The 17,092-nt window shown below is 40.4% G+C and overlaps 1 protein-coding gene across 1 annotated transcript in view; it reads right to left on the reverse strand.

Moving 5' to 3' along the window:
* The window catches only part of lpar1 (lysophosphatidic acid receptor 1), a 46,231-nt gene that overhangs the window by 15,516 nt on the left and 13,623 nt on the right, over nucleotides 1-17,092 (reverse strand). Inside the window, exon 2 of the mRNA XM_038733709.1 lies at nucleotides 9,346-10,101. Coding sequence (XP_038589637.1) covers nucleotides 9,346-10,084 — 739 coding nt within the window. The 5' untranslated portion in view covers nucleotides 10,085-10,101. The remainder of the gene's footprint in view (nucleotides 1-9,345; nucleotides 10,102-17,092) is intronic.

The following is a 17,092-nucleotide window of genomic DNA, read 5'->3' on the forward strand; positions in this document are numbered from 1 at the left end:
TATATTCTAGTTTTCTCTCTGATATCCCCCGGCTGCTCTGCCTCCTGATGGACAGAGAGATTTATTTGTTACTGAAGTTAGGTAACAGCTAACTAGCTGCTGTTATTAGCTCAGTTAGCTGTGCAACCACTGGTCAGATTAGCTCTTTCCCGTACTGGGAAATCAGAGCACAGGGGGAGTATTATGCAAGGATTTTATACATTCCGCGAAGGTCCATGAGGGTCCGCTAGGGTCTGCATGACAAAAAAATTCGTCATCAGAGGGGTCCGCATGCTTCCCAGTTTTTGTGACTGCGGGGTCCCCACGGTGACTAGCGCTACCAGGGCACCAACCGATCTAATGCGCAACGTGTCAGCTGCAGAAAGTAGTATAAACAGAAGTATTCCATGGGGTCCGCGGTTGTCCGTGTCCGCTCCCAAGTATATCTGAGGCTTTAGTGTTTACCATAGACTATATAAAGGTGTTTACACATTTACTCAAGCACTGAAGGTTTTCAGGACAGGGATGGGGGGCTTGGCAGGGAATGATGGAGGGGTGCGGAGCCTGATTGGGAATCGGAGCAGGGAGAGCGGCCAACGAAACCTCGCTCAGCAACCTCCCAGTGAACATCCCCGGGGTGCCAAGAGCCAAACCCGCCAACCACCTTGGGACTGTATTCCGAGTGGTCAAACTGGCCTCTGTCGGTCTCAGAGGCTGTGCTCAGTTCGCAGTTATGTTGTGCTAAGTTATAGTTTTAACACAGCTGCACCGTAACTTTAGTTCTGCTAGTGTTTACAGCCAACAGCTGATGAGAGTTGTTCTAGGTCCGCTCCACTTCAGAGCCCTGACAGGGTTCTACCGGGAGCCGACTTACCACAGAGGTCGTCTCCTCTCCAAAACAAACGGACCCGGACATTAAACCATTAAAACACAGCCACATAGCAACGTTAGCGTTAGCCCTGTGGTTAGTTTACAGCCAACAGCTGATCCGGTCCGCCAGAGAACGCAACGTAACTTTTACTTTTTATTTATCAACAGAGCCGTACTGTTGTTTCACCGCTCCTCACTGGTGAACAACCTGCAGTGTTTGAGATTATTATTAAATATGTTACATTTTAATGAGAGTGTGTTTTATTCATCTAGTGTGTCAAGCTTATTACTTCAATATATTCCCCACAAATCTGATGTTAATATATAGATTTTACTCATGGATAGGAGTTAGGCTGCTGTGTGAATGAGCACTTTAGAGATATAGTGATCTGGTAGTATACTCAGGAAAGATTGTGAAAATGGATGGATTTAGCCAGAGTAGTGGCTTAATTGAATATTAACAACATATTTCTGTGGTTTTTACATGGTTTGAATTTGGTTGTTGCTCCATGGGGCTTTATAGAACCGTGATAGAGAGTGATCAAGGTGAATTTGTGCATTATACTTTGTCAATTAGAGCAAGCCAGGCAGCCTTCTGTGTTTGAGAACTGCGCTGTTTTTTTTAAAATTGCCCACTAGAGGGCTGCAGTGCCACAATAACCAGCCTAGTTAAAATTAACGAAATGACACAAAAAAAGATTAGTTCATTTTAATGAACGAGATTTGGTGACTCGAGTCTTTCAAAAGAGTGACTTTTCCCATCACTAGTCTGCATGACGGGGTGGGGGTGGTAACACACTCGGCGCTACTGGCGACTGTAAACGCCAATCAATGTCTGCGACACGTCCCTCCCTAGCTTTGTGTTTTTATAGAAACACATACTATAGGCTGCATATAAAGAAAGCACTGCAGCACTGTGTGTTCTGTTTCATGGAAACTTTCCGCTTAAAGTAATCCCTATGAGTAATCCCTGATTTTACAAAATGTAACTGTAATCTGATTACGTCTATTTTTTCTGTACTGTAACGGAATACAGTAACTTGTTTTTTGTATCCTGATTACGTAACACCGTTACATGTAATCCGTTACTCCCCAACCCTGACAATAACTGCGCTGAAGTCCAGTAGCATCACTGTGAAAGTTTGCTGTTGGTTCCTGTATGATAAGTGGCAGTTATTGTGTTTCACCCCAGTAGTTTGGATTTGTGTTGGATTTTTTGCCTGTGTTAGCTCCTGCCACTGCATGCAGAATCAAAGAGGTATATGACCGTCATATTATGCTTTTTGGCTATTTCCCTCTCTTTTTTTGAGTTATATATCTTTTTTTATGAATGTACTAGGTTTGCAAAGTCCACCCCAAAGGGAGTTCCCATCTCCCACAGAAAACACTGCCTGCACTCTGAACTGCCTGAAAACTTTGTAGTCCAGCCTTTTCCCTTTCATCCATGTGACGACACATTAAAATGTGTGTTATAATGTTCGCCAAGCGGCTAGTCCAACCCCCTCAAAAACGCACTGAGCTGCAGTAAACAGTTACAACACAGAAATTGCTCCTTGTCCATGCATGCATATCATATTCTGCTCCTCTTCACACTCCTCTCTTTCTCTACATACTGCTGCCACGTGTCCATATTCCTGACAACAGAAGCACCTTAATGGAGCTCTTTCATAAGGCTTCACCCTGTAACTTATATAATCTAAATATACCCTCTCTGGCAAATCTCCATCAAAAGTCAAACACAGAATTACTTTTCTCCCTTTCTCCTTGGAATGGAATCTTGACAAATCTTCTTGCCCCACAAACACCTTCAATACCCTGAAATTCCTTGTCTTCCACTGACTGTAGTACGCCACTTATTACTCCTTTCTTTTTGATTTCTGACCCAAGTGGGAAGCAACTGCCATAATCTTTATACATTTTAATCCTCAAAGCTTGATCTCTCTGCCGCCTTGACACACAGTCAATGATAACCATCCCACTCCTTATTTTGATTGACATCTCCGAATTTTTCTCCAACAAACTTTCGAACCATGTGCGAATCCTTGAAGATCCCACCCGTTCTTGTCACCGCTATCATACCAACTCGATACATCTCATCAGTTCTTCTCTCCTGGCTGCCATCACTTGAAACACTATCCTTCTTTCTGCACATGTGCAATTCCTAACAAAGATCTTGTAGAAACAAGATGTATCACTCCATAGCTAAAACGAAGCGTTCAACATACAGGTTGAAAAGAGAAGCTGCAGCAATGACAAAAAATATGGGTTTTTTTGAGAATGAAACCATGTACACCTGTTATGGTACAACCCCTAAACAAGATTTTGAACCTGAAAATTAGCATAATATGACCTCTTTAATAGCTATACTTCACTCACTCCTTCACTTGACTGCTGGATACTGTATGATAAAGTAGTAGTATACTGGATCTAGCCAGGGCAACCAGGATCTTATAGACCTTGCTTTGCACGCCTTTTTCCCTTTTCCTTTTTTGTATAATAACCTACACACATACACACTCACACGCTCTACGAGCATTCACATATAGACACATCGGGAACCTACAGCTGGAGTCTAAACTCAAGCGGTGCTCCACGCCATTTTGGTGAGGGCAGAAAAAGTGTATGCGCCCTTTTGGGCCAAGGCCTGCCTGCCATTTTGGATCAGAATGTGATGTAACCACCCACGTGGTCACGTCTGCCATTTTCCTCGCTCTTCCCTCCCCTATTGTCTCTCCCACACACACTCACACACCTACACACACTTAAGCCCCTTTTTCACTGCATGGTACCAGCTCGACTCGCCTCGACTCAACTTGCCACGACTCTACTCACCTTTATTTTCTATTTCCATTGTGGAAAAGTTGTACCTGTACCTAGCAGGTACTTTTTTATGTATCACCGTCGGGGTTCCAAGAGAGCTGAGGCAACACAGCAGACTACTGATTGGTCAGAGAGAATCGTCACTATTCACTGCATTATCATTGCGCGCGCCAGACAGAATTTTGTATTTTACAATTTTCATTTGTTATCTTCACTAAATCCACTTCTGAGAAGTTTTGAGGTGAGAAATCAACTGTGTAGATTTTGAATATTGAGAGTTTCACAAAAAGTGAGGTGGAACAAAAACGCTCTTGAAAGTTTTCAGAGCCCTCTGCTCCCACTGTCACACAGACCGCTGCAGCAACAACGGCAGGAAAAACACAGCAGTAAGATTTTCCTACTGCTTATCTGTCTTTACATTCTGAGTAATGTTCAAACGTTTTGACTTAAATAAAGAGACAGCTGTATGTGGGTAGCTGGTGTGTCGCATTGGACATTACGTTGCAGAAGTTGTGTGTGGTGTCGCTGACGACCAGCTACCAGGGGTACTATCTCTGGGTACTATCTGCAATGGAAAACGGATGACGGCCAAACCGAGTCGAGGCAAGTCAAGGCGAGTTGAGCTGGTACTGGTAATGGAGAAATGGCATTTCACATATTTCATATTCAGATCGCTTGGTGATTGCTGTGACTGAAGATGTTATGTACCTTTTTCTAAGGTTTAATAAATCCTAACCCATTTTATAATATAAATAATGTTATGAATATTTCTAAATATCTTTAATAATTTTGGTAATAACCAAACACGCCCCTACCAAATCCCAACAATGGTGTCACATGATTCACAGGATTCTTTTTATCCTCACAGCAGAGTTGATCTGGATTATACTTGATTATACTTGAGATCTATTAGCTGTTAATACAGGCTTACAAATCCTTGCTTGGAAAGCTGAAAAAATAAGTAAAACACATTGTAGGTGCACACCCTGGAAGGATTTCATGATTGTGTAGATGTTTGAGAAGAGATAAGAGTTTGCCATAAATTAACGTCGGACTCTCGTGAAACAGGACTCATAAGCACAGATGCTGCCGTTGTGAGTGATTAGAGCTGCACTGTGTACAGTAATTTCTTGCACACTTCACACTCAAACACACAGAAAACTAGGTGACACAGCAGACTGCAAACCAGTCATGATTTGTCGCTGACAGGGTATTGGAGGATTGTAGTTAGCTCTGATTGGTTCTGCTCTCAGTCAGTCAGGAGACACACTTGCAGAAATGTGTGTGTGTGTATTGGGGGACTTTTTTCCCTCACTTTGAAAGCTAGACAGAAATCAGTTAGTTCCTGGGTTAAACATTGATTGGTTATACATACACTTTTGATTTTGAAACAAGTGTAAGTCAGTGATACGGCATCTGTGTGCATGTGTTTGGCTGATGGTATGTCTTGGCGCTCCACACTGTCTGACGATGCAACCGCATACCAGAACCATGGGCTTTCAGATAATCAAATCATTCACAGAAGACCCCAACATGAGCCAACACCTGACACACAGACACGCACACAGTGAACAAGGGTCATGGTTAATTCGACAGTGCTGGTGACTCACTGAAGAGTGATGAAGAAAATCTCTGTTTGTGTCATTCAAACACTTTTTTTAGAGCAAAGAAGCACCAGTGGACTGCTATAAAAAAAGACTGTCACAGATTTTTGTAACTGTTTCGCATCAGTTGACTAGATTTGGTTATTGTGTATTGCTTCCAACACAAACAATCCTGATAGAGATCCCCTTAGGTTTAGTTTTTGGATTTTCCAGACACATACTAAGCAGGACATTTTACAGTTGATAAATCAACTTGTCAATGCTCTCTCGTGGACAAACTATGTTATGTGACACTATAACACCGACACTAAATTACATCAAACCTAGTTTGGTATTTCTGTACCGACATGTCTTTTTACTCATCAACCAACATATACACAAATACAATATATCTACAATAAACTTATATCGGTTGATATATTGGCTGGGCTGATTTATCATTCTAACTCTAGTGGATACATTTTCCTGATATTGGATAATTTTTGTTGTTATGTTATGATGACAAAGAAACTTTATCTGCAATGTGACAAATACAAGGATAAATAAATATTGGTCACATTTACTTTTTTGTATAACAGACTTGTACTAGTAAAGGGCTCTATGGAGTTTTCTGGTAAACAAGGTTTCTGTTTACATTCAGTGGTACTCACCAAAATGCATTGTGTGTATCCTTGAGGTCTGACAACCACATTAAATGCATTTCCTTCCCCATTAAACATTTATAATGCCAATACTTTTCAGTATTTTGAAACCTGCATTTCTTACATCCATGTCCACATTTGCTGCCGTGGTATGGTGTGAAATCTTTGCCTGGTATGTGCATCATGTCACCTGCATGCTCATGTGCATGTCTATGTGTGTCTTCATATGCATGCACAAGAAAACACATCATTACATTGCGCACTTCTAGTGGTCAAAAACTCCCCACGGTACCTAAAAGGGAACTGCTTATTATACATTTTGGTTTGTGTGTTTGTAAATGCTATTTCCATACGTGTTTGTGTGTTAGGGGCCATCTTATTATTTGAATAATGTGCCCTTTAAATAGAAGGAAAATACTGCGCCATTGACTTTAGACCAGGTTTTTGTTGCTTAATGGTTGATTAATCGCTTTCTGCTGCCTCAAGATGGCAATGAACCAACAATGCGCCTGACCACACCTCGTTTTAAGACCAACACTCCCATGGGCGCACAGATGGTGGAAGTACATTTGCTACTTACAGAATGTTGGCGCTGGTCCGTGAAAATGCCAACTGCATCATTCAGAAACTAGCAATGACAATTGTGCTGTGTGCCACTTTGCTCTGGCTATAGGGCTCTTTGTGTATATATGTATGTGCCTGGGATTGTGAATGTGTGCAAGTGTGTGTGACCAACTTTTTCCCCCATCTCATCCTGCCCTTCCTAGAAGAAATCACCCATGGCTGGTTTTAAAGAATCCTGAGAAAGACAAGTGGAGAGGACAGCAGGCAGCAGGGGAGCAGTTATTATCATCTGTTCAGCAGATGGGGTCAGCTGGATATGGAATTGCGGTGGAGTTTACTTTCTTGTCAGTTCATTGTAATCTTCCCTTAAGACGTCAAACATAATCAAAACTCAGAACTTAATGGCAACTCTGACCCCGCTGGACACTAAATGACTTGTGACCTTTTTTTGTTTTGCTTTGGCCAGTGTAAGACAAAAACAGGCTAAGAGGGATTTAAACAGGAGATTAGTGTCCAAGAGATGTGAAGAAATGATTGTACTGTATATCCAATTAAACAAGCAACTACTTATCTTCAATACAAGAAAATGTATTATATGGCCTCCTCTGTGCTAAAAATTACCTCACACAGAAACAGCAGTGGATTCCAGATTGAACTAAAACACATCACACTCTTGCTCAAAAGACTTACTTTCCCAGTAAGGGTTTGGCATCAATGAACAGAAACAAATGTTATTTGTTCAGGAATTTGAAACAATAATGATTCAAATTAATAAAAGTAAGACTTGTCTTTTATGAAAGTATTGTAAAACTGCACTTACAATAAACAAACAAACCCTTAAACTTGACTGTGTATCCCAACACAACGTTTTCACAGGTTTCTTGAATGCTATACATTCAAACAAAGCTGCTATATTGTAGTTAAAATACAAACCAGGAATCTCTCCCTCACTTTATTCTTTGATTTAAAAAAATGTTGAACTTTCCTTTAATCACAGTAGTCACCTAAACCCTTTTGGGAATGAAACCAAAGAGCAGCGGTAGTTCAGTTGCTCAGTGTAGGGGGTTTCCCTACTCTTTCATTATTTTGCAGAGTTGTTAGCCTTCAATTTCTAGCTCCCTTTCTAGAGAAAGTTTAGACTGTTGATATTTTGTTGACCCCAAGCCAGGCAGAACTTGAGAAACTCTTAGGGCGTAATGTATTTTGTTTAATTTGTAAGGAATCAATTAATCAAGGATGAAGATGGCAATGGCAAAAAAGAAGAATAATTATATATACTGTAGGCTTCAGAGCATATACTGCTATCCACTGCTCCGAATTAAGTTGGGAGTAAAGACAACAGAGGCAACAGGATGAGATAACACGGCACATAGGAGACAAATCACATGGAATCCTTTGGTATGTTTTGTCTAGGACCAACACATCCTGCTTCCAGGCAGTAAGAAGAAGTGCTTTTCCCACAATTCACACTGCTTTACACTTACTTTACACACCACTGAAGAGGCCTGGAGAATGGGAATTGTATCTACCGAATGCGTTGACTTAAAACTGTTAGACTACACACACAGTTCAGCATGAAAATGGGCAGGCACTGTTGCATTGTCACTGCATTAAAACAATCACACCACACAATAGTACAATACTACAAGGATAAATCTGGATTATGGCATATTGTTTATTGCATTTTTTTTCTTATTTTCAGAAGTTTGGACTTCAGTTTCTATCTCAGTGAGTTGTGCTGATGCATGGGGCACAGCACAACTCACACATGTGATGTGAGAAATAAAATCCATTTTATAGTAAAATCATGGCCTAAATCACATCTTACCAATGTGCCCTTATACTGTGCAACCAGTGTGAATCAACTGTGGATTAGCTGTGGCTATTTCACAATTCTTTACATAGACTGGACCATTCTGGGGCTCATAAAAATCCTGTGTAATTATTCGAGGCTGTGTGAATCACATTTCCCAGTTATGAGTTTGTGTTCACACAAATCTAATGTTAACATTAACACAGCATTGGATCTGTTCATTTGGGGAAACTCTCCGTGTGATATGAAGCTGCTAATTAATGCAGTCATGGTGAGAAATTATCAATAAAATTTTAATTTCATATGAGTGAACATGATACTCCAACGATAACTGTCCATTATGCAGTAGACATTTTCAGCACACTGTCTAGTTTAAAGCCAAGTGATTTAAAGGCTTGCACAGGGATGTCATGAAGATGATCTGCAGGCTCAGATTAGGTCTCTGTCAAAATATAATATTTGCAGAAGTGGGCATCTGTTAAATCTCCGCTTTCATTTTCTTCAGGAAATAAGTGGTTTTGCTTACAGTGAAAAATAAGTACATTATATAAAGTCATCAAACCACATCTATCAAACTGCTGTGGCAGCAATCTTTCTATTTATTCCACATCTACACCTTGTTACAACTGTATCTACACATTATAGCTACTCGTACGCACCACTTTGGGAACAGCAAAATGAAATGTAATTGTAATGCATTGTAATGATTTTTAGATTTCTCAGAACATATTCACTTTGCACTGAACAGACCTTCTGCATTTAAACTGCTCATGCAGAACCACAACACGTTACTGTAACGTGGGGACAGGGTTAGTTTACAGTCGTGCTAGGCAGACACAGTGCTGAATTATATAGCCTCATGGATAGACCCATCAACAGATCCATTGTTCTGCTGCTGCTGATACATTCAAATGTCAGACTCACTGGTACAGAGATAGAGTACATTACTAGATATACATAGTAAAGTTAGAGGTAGATATACGTAGTAATGTAGAGATAGATACTCTACAAAGGTAATGGAATTGATATATAGATAGATAGATCTCTTCCTTACCCAACACAATCACCACGGTTTTCAGCAGAGACATCATGGTATCTCGGTTGCGTCGTGGTCCAGAGCTGTGCCGTGACATCCTCATGGTCCTCTGGCGCACATAGACAAAGATGTGGGCATATAGTGTTACCATAACAACAAAAGTCACAAGGTTAAACACTGCCCAGAAGACTAGGTAGGAGTTGCTGTAAAGTGGCGCCATGTTGGAGCAAGACTTAATACTACAGATACAGTTCCAGCCCACGCTGGGGATGGCTCCCATGACTATAGACATGGTCCAGATAATGACAATCACCACCACCACACGCCGATTACTCATTCGAGTGTGTAGCTGCATGCGGAACACGGTGATGTGGCGCTCGATGGCGATGGCGAGCAGGTTGGCCACAGACGCTGTCAGGCTGGTATCAATCAAGCCCTGGCGCAGCAGCCACGTCGAAACAGTCAGGCGCCTCGTGTTTGGTCCTGTGTTGAACATCAAGTAGAAGTAGGCCAGTCCAGCAAAGAAGTCAGCAGCTGCCAGGTTGGCCATCAGGTAGTAGATGGGGAAGTGGAATCTTCTGTTGACGTAGATGGCGATCATCACCAGAAGGTTGGCGAGCATGATGAAGATGCACACAGTGATGCCCAGGCCCATCACCAGCCTGCTGACGGTGTTCCAGTCAGTAGCAAGGTACTTGCCACTGCGATTGTAGAAGAAGGCGATGGTCTCGTTGTAGTAGCACTGTTCCTCATCCATGGTGGTAGTGGTGCTTTCTGAGGGGAAAATATATTAGATGTTTAAATTTAAGCAATTTAGGTTGTTAACATTTTAAATTGACCAAGGTGATGCTCTCCAGCAGTGTTCTCCCTGTAATCTCTCGGTACATGTAGAGCTACTGGATTTTATTTCAAAAGCTAGGTTTACTTTTCACATGCACTGATCTGCAACACTGCTCATCATGTCAAAACAACTGTCAAAGATTGAAATACCACAGAAATGCTAGATTTCCTCAGTAGATCACATGTGGTTATTTTCCTCAATCAAATCAAATCAAACCAAGCCACGGCAAACGTGTGATGTCTGAAGATTACAAATGCTAGATTAAAATAAGCAATGAAAAAAACAGTACAATAATTGACCAGGTAGTTCAGTCAAAAGGTTTGGTATATATGGGAAGTCCAATCTGATTGCATTACTCTGCAAATTTAACCTAAAACCCAATGGCTCAAAATGTTCCCTAAAATAGGCCTATGTATTATCCCAAATTACTATTAATTAAGCAACAACATTTGTGCATCTGGATTGCAAGGACACCCTTTAAAGTTTAATTTATCTGTGATGACTACCTATAGGAATCAACAACCAAAACCATCAAACCATCAAATGGCCATTATCTGGGAAAAAGTGTACTATAAAATAAATTTAAAAATAGTATTTGAACTATGTATTTACATGGATTTAGGACACCACAACAAAATCTGTATATACTCAACAGAGCAGCCTCTGCATCCATCTTCTAGAGCACATGTCCTATTTTTACACTTCAGCTAAGAAAGAAGGAGTTAATCTATACTTTTTGGAACAAAAACATATATTCCTCTTTCATAACGTTCAACACAAAGCAGCGCTTTAGGAAACATGGGGACTTAAGCCGGTTCATGAAACGTGGTATAACACAAATCCCCTTTGGATTTGGACTCAACATGATTAGCAGTCATTTGTGTGCAGCTATGTGTGTATGTGTGTATGTATATCTGTGTGTGCTTTGTGAATTAACGCCAGTGTGATATGAAGCCAAAACACGTTTTTTCCATCTGGTGGAGTTTTACAATTGTTCCTGTTTAAAAAAAAACCAAATGAATCAGAGGAAACTGAAAAAACTAAGCAGCAACAGCAGCAACATGATGCTTAGAGTTCACTCACACACACATAAACAATGCTCACAGGAACATTTGTGTGTATATGTGTGTCTAATAAGCTCCAGTCCCACACAAATGCTGGCTAGTCTCTCTCATACACCCCAGACCGGAAAGTAGGACCTCAGGGCTAGAGTAGAGTGGATTGTGTTTGTGTGTGTGTGTGTACGTAAGACAGAGACAAAGAGAGAGAGGGGGTTAGCAACGGCAGAAACAAGAATTGACGAGGAATGAAAGACTGAGTATTAGAAGTTCTGCGTCAAAGGCCAGTTTTTTTGTGGAAATCTTTCTGTCTTGATTTACCTTCTAATAAGGCAGTTCATATCCTCTAAGCCCTCTCTTCTCCCTGCAGTGACACAGCAAACATCTCCACTCTGCCAAACATGAACTAGACAAGGACCCCACTCCCTTCCACACACACACACACACACACACACACACACACACACACACACACACACACACACAAATTTGCAATGTTGGAAAAACTATCAAAAACTATCACAACCTTCAGGGAGGCTCCTGGGGAATGAGGCAGTGTTGAAAGCCATGAAAGCTAAGGTTTGCCAAAAATATTTTTCCTGCACCTCAGCTGCTGAGGAGCACTAAATCGCATTGGTAACACACTGATTTGATGGCCATGATATACAAGCATGTCACATAATGTTGAGCATTAGTTTTGCCGGTAGCAATAGCCCATAATTTAGTTCCTGACTGTTCTTTCGTTCCATAGAACCGCATGCTTTAAATTCTAAATTTAGCCCATTTTTAATACTAATTAAAGCCAATAGCAATACTGCCCATGAACTATACAGCAGGCTGGCTCAAAATGTTCGCAGTGTACAACATCTTTATATTCCTTAGCCAAAACGGGTGTCTATTAGGCATGGCAGTGCACCAACCACAGTATAAAGCCCTAATCAATTAAATAAACGGTTTTCTGGACTCAGTTTATTTCTCCAATTTCCTGAGGCAGGTCGATAGGGGACTCCATTTGCAGTCCTGTTTGCTTGGAGTGGCTGTAAAATGTGATTTTATTCACTGCAATCACAATGGTACATTCTATTAGCTGTATTGAATTATTGCTAATACTGTACTGCTCCAGACAAGCCGGATGTATCTGCTCAATTTCTCCACATTGATTTCTGAGGAGACGTGTCAAAAAAATACATGCTGGCCTGTAATCATCACAACACGGCCACATTTCCATGCTTTTTGCTTCAGAATTCTGTCATTGTTTGAATCCTTTTTTTAAAACAAGACCACACAAGTTAAACCTCATTTAGAGGATGGGGTCTTAAAAAATAGTCTAGTACTCTTATGTATATTGAAACCAGGGCTTATAGTGGGCTGGCACTCACTGGTATACAGTACCTGCACTTATACATCAGGTTCTGTGGGCAATTCATGATACCATAAATAAACTGCATTACCCAGGGGGCCGCTCACCTGTTCCTGTTCTTGCCATCCTGCTAATCTCTGTTGGTGGAGACAAAGTAATTTGGGGAGAAGATTGGGCCTTTTATTTAAAAAGTTGCTTGTCAATGCCATGCGTGCGATAGCAAACTTTAGAAATGTTGAACATGTACTGCATGAATGATTATGACTGTTAACAAGTTAGCGCTTAGCATTAACATATTAGAGACTAACCACCATGTTTACCTTTTTCCTTGCAAAAGGACAACCCACAAAAATTAAACTGCTGTAGCCGATACACACATCCACTTTTTTTTTCACTGAAACAATTTCTGTTTGCTGTAATCATTCATTCCATTCATACTGGCCATTAAGATATCTGTTCCTAATGCACTTACAATGTAAGGACAAAATCCATAGTCCTCATTCTATTCAAATATGCACTGCAATGTTTATGAAACTTCAGCTGTCTGAGCTAAATCATTTGAATCTCTTCCAAATTAACAGTCTTTTTATGACAACATTTCCAGAAATACTGTCCCAAACACTATCCCAGAAAACAAAAAGAGGAAAAAATTTTGTAAAAAACTGTAAATATTATATTAACCTGACGTACTCGGAGTGTATTTTATCTAAGGTGGGTAAGAAGTAAAGTCAACTAGACACCTTAAATAACTATGAAATCGGAGTATATTTGTGAACAGAACGATGATGTGGATCTCGTAATGGCCAGTATGAACAAGAACTGTTTCAGTGTACACACACGTGCATGTGAGTATTGAAAACTATGTTTATTTATCAGACAGTACATACATTAAAAGATGGTTAGGTTTATATTTTCCCTATGCAGTCTGTGGTGATTTGTCTGGTCACTTTATAAAGGACATCATTAGACCTGCATGTCATTTTGAAGTTTTTGCTTGTATCCAGAGAAAGCAGTAACTCAGCCATTAAGAAGCACTGAAAGGAGCAGCTGAGTGACAGCAGGCAACACTAATGCAGGATAGATCCACAGTGAGGGAGCGCTCTACGACAACTACCACCGCAGATGAAAGCCCATCTATTTTGTTTGTCATCTGCGGCTTATAGCCATTAAACGTCTGGAGAGAGCAATCACCGGGGCATTAGATGCCTGAGGCGAGTCGTCAGTACTAGAAAGTGGAGGAAGTGTCAGTGGCCTCTCAGTACACATTCCCAACACTTTCATCAGACCAGAGAAAGATCCTGTCATTGTGTGTGTGTGTGTGTTTATTTGCAACAGCTAGTGGGTGGGTCTTTTAAAAGGGAAAGGTTGAGTAAGAAAGAGGACACAGAAAGAGGGGATTTCAGATTTCTGTGTTCCTGCACCTGGGTGTGTACAAATATGTGGACTATATAAGAGCAGCTAGTTGAAGCCTTTTAGTGTGTCTGAGCAAGAGAGGAAAGTTTGGGACTATGTGTGTGTGCAATGTGTTGAACCCTAGGTGCTAAAGACAGAGAACAAAATGCTTGCTGTGCTTGAATGTGTGTCGACACACTCTCTTAATTGTTGTTAGTAATGTGTAATAAAGTCTGGCTATGTGGCGAGAGAGAGAATAAAGTGCGTTTTGTGTGTGTGTGTCTGTGTGTCAGGCTGTGAAAGGACCACCCTGGAATCCATTTAAGTGAGGTCATAACTCAAGCATCAGCACTAGGGCTACATCCGTGTATTCATAACATAAGCTTAATTAACACACACACTGAATTATCCTCCTCTCTGTTTTACTGTTACAATCATCAACACTTTGTCTGTTTGGAAATGAGCAAACACATAAAGCTTTTTCTATTAATATATATACTAAATAACATTTCATGTTTTAACTTCAGAGGGATGACACACTTCCTCACAGAGTTAGTGAAAGCCAAGAACAAATGTCCCACTTGCAGCTGCTAGTGACTGCAAAGTGGGAAAAGTGTCCGTTACATCTCACAATGCATGTTGAAATGAACATATCTCATAGTGAAGAGAATCAAAAGGTTTATGGAAATGTTATGGAAACCTTCTGAAAAGATGATAAGGGATATTGTGTGCAAACTTGAAATTTTTGACTTTAGGAGAGCTGGAGTGTACATAATGGAATCGCTTCATGTCATGGCAATCCATATTTAAGATTAACATTTTTTTGTGTACACATTTCGCCTGGCAGAGGTGCTAAAGGGGCTACCTCGAAGCGACATATGTTTATGTTCAAGAGACAAAGCCCATAAGTAATGTGACATCATATATATATATATATATATATATATATAGATATATATATATAGATATAGATATAGATATAGATATAGATATAGATATATATATAAGATGGGGTATATTTTATAAATATATTGGGTTGGATGGCTGGGTAAACAAAATGTCACAGAAGACCGCTGTTCAACATGGGTGTCTTAACTATGACCTCAGTGGTTATGAAGTTTTTTCCCCCCCGAAAACTTCACAAAGTACTTATTTTAACCCAAACCATGATCTTTCCCTAACCCTACCCTAACTAAGTCGTATTTGTGCCTAAACCTTAGCAAACATTAACCTTTTTACCTAGCATTTTTACATCATAAAAGAGATTTGTAATGGTTTTGGATACAGACAGACAGCAACTAAACCCAAGACTGCTCCCAGTTTCTCAAAAATCCTATGCTATTGTTAACACAGTCCTGAGAGGAATAAAGCTTTAACAGGGACACCGCTGAATTTCATGTTTGACATGTTATTCCTATGCAGAGAGAAAGTTTAGTCTGTATTAGAGAACATTTATTAGGGTGTCAGAAAGATGCCTGGCCAATCTCTGATCTGGGAGTCTACACTCAGCCCCACAGGGAACTGATGAAAGACATGGATAAGATGAAGAGCTTGATAGCCTTATACATCACTAATCTATATCTCACCTGTGTATAAAGGTCTGGATATGAATTATTTTAGTTTATATCCAGATCCGACTTTAAGGTATAACGGTATGTTCGGGCCAGTGTAGTGGTTAAAAAAACAACCGGGACCCGGGGGGGATTAAAGTTGTACATTGTGTTGAAAAAGGTTTTTAGTCATTAATATACGACAAGACAACAGTCAGTGCAGACATAAGAGAAGAAGTGGAGCTTTCAGACAGTTAGGCAGATATGAGGGACCGCAACAAATCCACTTGAAAGGATGTGTCACATCTTAGTCATTTATAAATGTCTGCCGTTCTTCCACAATTTTTTATGCATTTGGTCTTTGAAACCAAACGCATTGGTTAGTGAAAGTAGCTTATATGTGATGGCTGTTGTTATAGCATTGGCATACCCTGCTTTTGATAAAGTACAGTGCCTTTAAAAGCACAAGCATATCTGAAAACTAGTAATCAGTGTTTTCTTCCCGTAAAATTTGTGACTTTAATCTCAGAGAATTCAAGTTTTTTTCTGTGACTTTAATCCCGGAATTGTTTTATTTCGTATCGTGCCCCCTTCCTCTGGAAAAACCTCCTTGTTGACATTAGACAGCCTGACTCTGTTACAGCCTTTGAATCCAAAACTAAAACTCATCGTTCCACCTGGATTACTTATTGTAATGCCTTGTACCTGTTACCATTATCCTTCTGGTGGGTCAGCCTCAGTCTCAACGAATCTATCAAGCCTATTTTAGTCCATGTTTCTCCTGTCAATGAGACTACTGTAAACTTTCTGAAAACAACTGCATATCTGAACCATCTGTTTGTTTGTGTCTCTTTCCCCTGTGTGCATGGTGTCCTCTTTCTCCCCTGTGTGCATGTTGTCCTTGTCTCGCTCTCCCTCTGTGTGTTTGTTTCTTCTCTCCTATGTAGTGTACTTCAGCTTTGCCTCGTTTCGCGACACCTGACGTTGCTCAACATCCTCCTCGATCTTCATATATGTAACAATCTATTATATAATATCATTTTTAGATTTTATCCTGATTGTCCATACTGTATGATGAACATCTATTTCCTGTTTGTCTGGGAGAGGGATCCCAGCCTCCTGGAGCTTTCAACAGTCGCTTCGGCCCAAACAAAGCACTTCTCACTGGTCTGACTGTACCAACACTGACTTTTAGAATGATCCTGGCTCCTCCATCGCTGAAGCTACAGGCTCATGGCAGGCTTTGCCCAGCATGATGGCTCGGGATTTTGACTTCAGTGACTACAAAAACTACAGGCCTACCATATATTTCTAAGATTTTAGAAAAAGTTGTCTTTTTCCAGGTCTCCTGCTACTTGAACACTTTTAAAATGTTTTAGAGCACTTCATAGTACTGAATCTGCCCTGTTGAAGGCAGTAATGACATCCATAATGACTCCGGCTCAAGTGCCATTTTACTCCGGCTTGATCTTAGCGCAGCCCTCAACATAATCGACCGTGGAATTTTATTAAAATCTATTAAATCCTTCAAAGCTCAATTTTAGGCCCTCTCTTATTTTCACTA

Source organism: Micropterus salmoides, unplaced genomic scaffold, assembly GCF_014851395.1.
Source record: "Micropterus salmoides isolate LMB-PRFRI ecotype aquatic unplaced genomic scaffold, ASM1485139v1 Ms_hic_scaffold_20, whole genome shotgun sequence".
Lineage (NCBI taxonomy): Eukaryota > Metazoa > Chordata > Actinopteri > Centrarchiformes > Centrarchidae > Micropterus > Micropterus salmoides.